Genomic DNA, 6853 nt, shown 5'->3' with positions numbered 1-6853 from the left:
TGAGGATATATCTATTAATTGACCTTTTTTCTTAACGAATAACTATAAAAATATAATCAAAATGAATAGAAATTCAAACAAAAGAATAGATTGACAACTTAAGAAATAGTTAATATAATGTACAACAAATTAATATCTAGTCAAATAAAATTAAAATTACATTTTAATAAATGTACAATGGTAAGAAATAAAAGAAAAACTGTTATATACTTTATTTATATTTAATAAAAAAGTTATAGTAATGTTAAGAATAAGGTGATGTAATGAATAAAAATGTTTCTATTCGAGGATAAAAATGAACGTAATATTAAATATTAACTTCATAATAATGCTAGTTTATTTTTTATATGGAAATAATATTTGTGTTTTATATAACTAAAAATAAAAATTGATTAAAAAAATAAATAAAAAATAAAATGAGTTGGGGTTTTGGGAACGTTTTGAAAATACACAATGAAACACAACTTCTTAGTATTATGGAAGAATTGAATAATGAACGGATTGCAATAACAACAAGCACAGTACAAGACTATTGTATTTTTCATAAAATTAATTTTGATGAATCATTATTTCAGGTTGAATGTTCAAAATTAAATTACTTCAAAATGGATGTAGCATTGAAAGATGTCATGACCTCATCTCCGATGAATGTTATCAATGACTTTCATAAATTAGTCTCAGTTACTACTCATAGAATTCCAAAAGAATTTATTTTTTTTATTGACGAAGTAGGATATCAACTAACACCAACATCAATCCTTCAATACGTTAAGAGAGGAACTGAACATGAACCAAGAATACTTGAAAGAGAGTCTAAACAATCTAATGTATGTGTTTGTATATGTTCTGATGGTTCATTTCTTCCTTTATTAGTATGTTTACCAAAAAAATATATAAGTAGTTTAATAGATAAACAATACATTTATTTTTGTGATGTACATTCATTATTTTATTCTTCATCACATTTTATTAATTGGTTTTGTGGTTCATTAATTCAAAAAATAAATGCAAAAAGAAAAAAGTATCGGTATTATGGTGAAAGTTATATTATACTTAATGTTTATTATAAACAATATCTTATTCCTTTAATGGATATTCTTCGCCAAAACAAAATTCAACTTTTATTTTCTCCAAAACGATATTTTGATTATACAGAACCAATGGTACAAATCACTTTTATGTTAGAAAAATATATTGTAGAACATTGTTTTAATAATGTTATTGGACTTATTGACCAACCTAAATTAAAGGTTGGTGAAATGGTTGAATTTCTTTTAAATTCAAATAAGCTTATTTCAGATTGTTGTGACAATTTCTTCTTTTCATTTAATGAATTCCAAAAACAAACACATCCAACTGATTCATTTCTCTGTCCTGAACCAGTTCCTTATAATTCAATAAATAAACAGATAATAGAACCTCTTCATAACAAATTAAAATCTTGTAATCTACCACAATCTAACCCACAAAAATATTCATCTGTTGATTTCTTTCAGAGACTGGAAGAAATTTATTATTTGACTACTCAAAAAACAACAAACACTCAAAATAATAAACAAGTAACTTTAATAACTGAACCAAAACTAGACTCTTCATGTTCTGAAATAGAAAAACAAAAAACTGTATTTCAAGACAAAACAGTAACAAATAAAGGAACAAATTTAGAACCAATTTCTATATCGAGTGAAGAAGATATCACAGCCATTCAAAACAAAAATAAAACTATTATTGTATTAGATGATGACCAATTCATAGAACCAATAGATATAAAAGATAAAGAAGAACAAAACCAAGAAAATATTAAAAAGAGTATTGAGATTGAAGGATTTGATAAGTTAAATGTTCAAGATAATGAAAAAAAAGAAAATGCTTGTAGTAAAAAACGAAACAGTAATAATAACGTTATTACATCTACTTATAATACTTCTGAAGTTAAAACAAACGACAATACAACACTTTCTCTTCAAGCACAAAAAACTCCAACAAGAACAAAAGAATTAAATATAAAACAACATGTACATCTAAGAAAAGAAAAAGAAGAAAATCTCCTAACACAACAACAAAATGAAAAAAGTCAGACAGTGTCATCATTGAAAATAAGAAAAGAAGAGACAACTCTTACTACACCTAATCAACAACAAAAACAAGACGAAGAGATTTCTTGTCATCCTATGGAAGCAGAAAAAATAAAGTCAAGCAAAATTACTGTTTTTCCAACAGAAAAAAAATATCATATTAATGAAAATGAATATATTGAAATAGAAATTAGAAAAATTCCAATCAAACAAGAAGTTATTGAAGAATTATTTGAAGACATTCAAAATGAAAACAAATATGAACATATTGAAATAATTAAACAAGCAAAAAAAATTATTCAAAAACAAAAAGAAATAAAACAAGAAAGAAAAGTTTCTTATTCACCAGTCATTTGTATTTCAACAATAGTGAAGGCTATAAAAGAAAGTATTAATAATAATAACATCAATATATTAACAAATATTAAAACAACTTTTAATGAATTAATAACAAAAGAAATAGCAATAACAAAAACTACATTTAAAATGATTTGCGATGAATATTCTCTTTCTAATAACTTTAGAAAAGAATTTTTAAAAGAAACAAATGAATATTGGAAACATAATAAAATTGAACTAAAAAGTTCTATTTTAGAAGAAGAACAAGTAAACAACTTTCTCAATAAATCTAAACACCTATTAAATAACCTGTCACCTTCACTTTTTATAAATATTATTGACATTGGAAAACAAACTTATGAAAAAGAATTAGAAGTATTAACAATATCAGATAAGAAATGTTGGTTAGATATTGAAAGTAGAATGTCATGGATTATTTGTGGTATTACTGGAAGTGGTGAAGAAATTCCTTCATTGTGTTGTTTACCAAAAACAGAAATTGAAGAATTAAAATTAGTTTTTGAGTATAACACAATATTTGTTGAACAAGAAATACCTGGACTAAATAAAAAGAATGTTAACTTATGGATGAAAGAATATATTATTCCTTGGATTAATTTCATAAAAAAACGAGACAATATTAATACTGAAGCAGTTATAATGTTAGAAGAAGGAATGAATAATTTTTTTGATTATGAAGAACTTAACAAACAAAAGATAAAATTATTAATTGTTCCAAAAGGAGGAAAAAATATTATGCCAATAACAAAATTAGAAAATAAAATTGAATTAGAATGGTTCAGTTGGGGAGAATTAAGTAAAAGAAATAAACAAACATTTAGTTTTGGAGTATTGAATATTCTTAAATATCTAACAAAACAAGAAATTAAAGAGATGTTTGATAAAATAATGATAAATAATAATCAAACATTCTCATTAACAAAAAATGTTATTTTTGAAATGTCTATCCCAAAGCTTATCACCAATGATTTCGACAAAATTACTCTATCTATCGAAGATAATATTGATGCTATAACAACCTTTGACCTTAAAAGTATTGAACCTTATTTAAAAAAAATTATTACAAAAATTATTACCTCTTCACAATTCTCAAAACTTAAAACAAAAGGAAGTCAAATAGAGTATTGTTTTAGTCAATATCCATTATACGCTGAAAAATTACTTCAATGTATGAGAATTAATTTAACTAATAGTAAACAACAATCCTTTCCTGAAAAAAAAGAAAATGATTAAAAAGTGTTTCTGTTTTATATATCAGGACTTAATAACTAATAACATCTTTCAGGGTTTTTCAAAAACATAAAAAAAAAGAAACTTGATAAATACAAAGAAAAATGGCAGAAGAAGAAACGGTTAAAATTGATGAAGTAATTAATGAAAAAGAAAGAAAGAAATTAGAAAAGAAAAAGAAAAGGGAGGAAGAAGAAAAGGCTAAGCTTGAAATGATGACTGAAGAAGAAAAAATTGCTTACAATAAGAAAATGGAAAAAATTAAACAACAAGAAGAACGTGCTGAATCTAAACAACACCAAGAACACAAAAAACAACAACATAAAGTTATAAGTGAAGAAGGACCTAAAAAAGTCAAAAAATCAAAACCACAACCACCACCTACTGCTTTCCAATTACATAAAGCTGATACTGAGTTAGGAAACAAACCATGGAAAGAACTATCTGTTGAACAAAAACAAAAATTCTTAACAATGGAAAAAGAAAAAAAAGCTGAGTATGATGAAGCAATGAAAGAATATCAAGAAACTCAAGAAGTCTTGAACAGAGCAGCTGAAAAGAAAAAAGCAAAAAAAGTAGTAAAGTCAAAAAAAGGAAAAAAAGAAGAAAGTTGTGATGAAGAAAGTGAAGAAGAAGAAGAAAAAAAACCAGTCAATAAAGAAACAAAAAAAGCAGTTAAAAAGACTTCTAAAAAGAAAAATAAAAAAGGAAAGAAAAGAGAAGAAGAAGAAGATAGTGATGATGACAAATATGAATTAGGTAAATTAAATGAAACAATTCCTGAACCAAAAAAGAAAAGCAAAGGTAAAATTGTTGAAATTAGTGATATTCCTAAAAAGAAAGGAGGAAATGGTTCAGTTGATGATGATTTTATGGCTGCATATCTTGGAATGCAACATAATAGAATTGGAGGAGAAGGTGTTATTGATCTTGATGAATTGATTAGAAAAACTGAGGAAGATCAAAAAGCTGATGAAGAGGCAACAATTGCCAAAACAGAAAAATCAGAAAAGAAAGAGAAAAAAAAAGAAAAGAAAGTTACAAAAAGAAAGAAAGTAGAGATGGTAGATTTCTCTTCTGTTGTAAAGAAGTAGAAAAGGATAGGACAAGTAAATATGCAGTGAATGAAATAAAACAAAAGGAATTAAATTTATTATTAATTTCCTTAAAAACTTTATTTATAATTTTATAATAATAAATTTAAATGTTTAAAATAAAAGAAGAAAAATAAAAGAAAAAAACAAAAAGGAAGATATGGAAGAAGAAACACAACATAATGAAATTTACCATAATACATTAAAAAAAACTATTGAACAAATGGAACATAAAAGTATTAAAGAAAGGGTAATGAATAATACATTCCAGTTGTTTCTTATCCTTTCTGAGTTTCATCAAAAACAATATCAAATGAAAAGTGTTTTTCTCAATGGGTTAACTCTTTTTTTAATACAAGTTATTAAACATAAATATACTCATAATGATACTCAATTCAAAAATGAAATTGTTATGAAAGAGTTTGAAGATCAAACAATTCAAAATGAATTTATTAATTGGTGTAATAAAACAGTTGAATTATGTACTTTAAATGATAATTATTTAAATATATTATTCAATTATTATTCTATAATAATTTTTGATATTCAACATTACTTTGAAATTTTTAGTCAATATGATTCTAAAGCTTGTAAATGGTTAAATTCATTTAAAGAATTACTAGCACAATTTTTTAATATCCCTTGTTCATTAGATCCTTTGAAACTAAATAAACAAATAAATAGACCAATTGATTTGGATAATTCTAACAACTCAAAAGAAAGAATTTCATCTGACGATGATGTGTTACCAAAAATTCAAGAGATAGAAAATGATTTAGTGCTTTTTGAAGACACCAATGCAGCAAAAGTTAATAAAACAACAACAAAAACTGGGACAGTGGTACGAGAAATTGAAGGAGAAAAAGATATGCTTGAACGATTCAAGGGAAGTTATTTAAATGAACCATTAGGACAATTAAGATCAAAAAGTGAATGTGATACTCAAAAGTTATGTTTGAGGAATAGAGATTTCAATGGATTTAATTTTAGGTCACCATTCATATCTCGACTAATTGCTCAAGAAGAAATAACAGATGATGAACAAAATGAGAATAACTTTGAAAGAAGAGAAAAAACTACTTCAAATGAAGTAAATGAAGAAGAACAAAAAATGAATGAAATGATTCTCAAAACACAAAAAGAAATGGACCGTCAAATGAAAGAAAGAGAAGATAAAAGTTTACAAACTATTTCTTTGTTACATAACCAACAATCATGTGATAAATCCTCATTATTATCAGATGAAATAAATAAAGAGAAGTCTCTAGAAAAACAGGAAAAAAAACAACCAGTTCAACCAGTTTCAATTCAAAAAGTGAATGTTTATAAAAAACTTCAAAATGATGAAAGTGAATCACTTATTCATTTCCAAATTAAAAAATTGTTTTATTCAACTGTTGATTCTGTTGTTATAAAAATAAAACAAAAATTCATTGAGATTGTTGATGGAAAAAAAAGAGGAAATCCAATAAGTTGTGTTTTTGATTGTGATGATGAAGGACTAAATATGAAGTGTAGTTATCGAGTTTATGTTTATCCATTTGAACAAAGTATTTTTGATCAGCAAAGATATCATCATATTCAAACAGAAATTATTAAAAATAAAGGTCTTGTATCAAATTATCTCATTACAATAAATAATACAAAACATCCAATTGTATTTGTTTGTCCAGCAACTCGAATATCAATGTGTTTATTACCAAAAAAGACTTGTGTTAAACAACCAAACCTCACAGTTATTTTTCCAATTCCAATTTATCCAGAAAAGAATAATTATTATGTTGTTTACCATAATTATTTGAGAAGACGTGATGAAAAAGATATAATTAGCTTTCATGTAGTTTTTAATGAAAAATAACTTTTGATGTTATTATAATTTTATTAATTAATATCATTAGTTTTATAATAACTATTATTTTGTTATGAAATAAAAATCTTCTCTTTTTAAGTTCTTGAACTTTTCATTGTTTTTATTTTCTGATTGTCAACAAGAAGATTGTCGAAGACCTCAGACTCAGAAATGATTTGAACAAGTCAGTATCTTGTAAAAAATTTATAAAAATAAGTCATTCGAGACTGATTCTAATGTCTTCT

At 24.8% G+C, this 6853-nt stretch overlaps 3 protein-coding genes across 3 annotated transcripts; all 3 read left to right on the top strand.

Moving 5' to 3' along the window:
* Window positions 1-416: 416 nt before the first annotated feature.
* On the top strand, window positions 417-3668 carry ENU1_049250 (hypothetical protein; the record flags this gene model as incomplete). Its single annotated transcript, XM_008857812.1, has 1 exon — window positions 417-3668. One exon carries the CDS (start codon window positions 417-419, stop codon window positions 3666-3668), a length of 3252 nt encoding a protein of 1083 aa, XP_008856034.1.
* A 101-nt stretch (window positions 3669-3769) lies between these two features.
* On the top strand, window positions 3770-4759 carry ENU1_049240 (hypothetical protein; the record flags this gene model as incomplete). Its single annotated transcript, XM_008857811.1, has 1 exon — window positions 3770-4759. The coding sequence occupies one exon, from the start codon at window positions 3770-3772 to the stop codon at window positions 4757-4759; it is 990 nt and encodes a 329-aa protein (XP_008856033.1).
* Window positions 4760-4919: 160 nt separating this feature from the next.
* Window positions 4920-6617, top strand: ENU1_049230 (hypothetical protein; the record flags this gene model as incomplete). Its single annotated transcript, XM_008857810.1, has 1 exon — window positions 4920-6617. The coding sequence occupies one exon, from the start codon at window positions 4920-4922 to the stop codon at window positions 6615-6617; it is 1698 nt and encodes a 565-aa protein (XP_008856032.1).
* Between the last annotated feature and the right edge of the window lie 236 nt (window positions 6618-6853).

This window comes from Entamoeba nuttalli (genome assembly GCF_000257125.1).
Source record: "Entamoeba nuttalli P19 unplaced genomic scaffold asmbl_2943, whole genome shotgun sequence".
NCBI lineage: Eukaryota > Evosea > Mastigamoebida > Endamoebidae > Entamoeba > Entamoeba nuttalli.
This window is presented reverse-complemented; position numbering and strand designations above follow the sequence as displayed.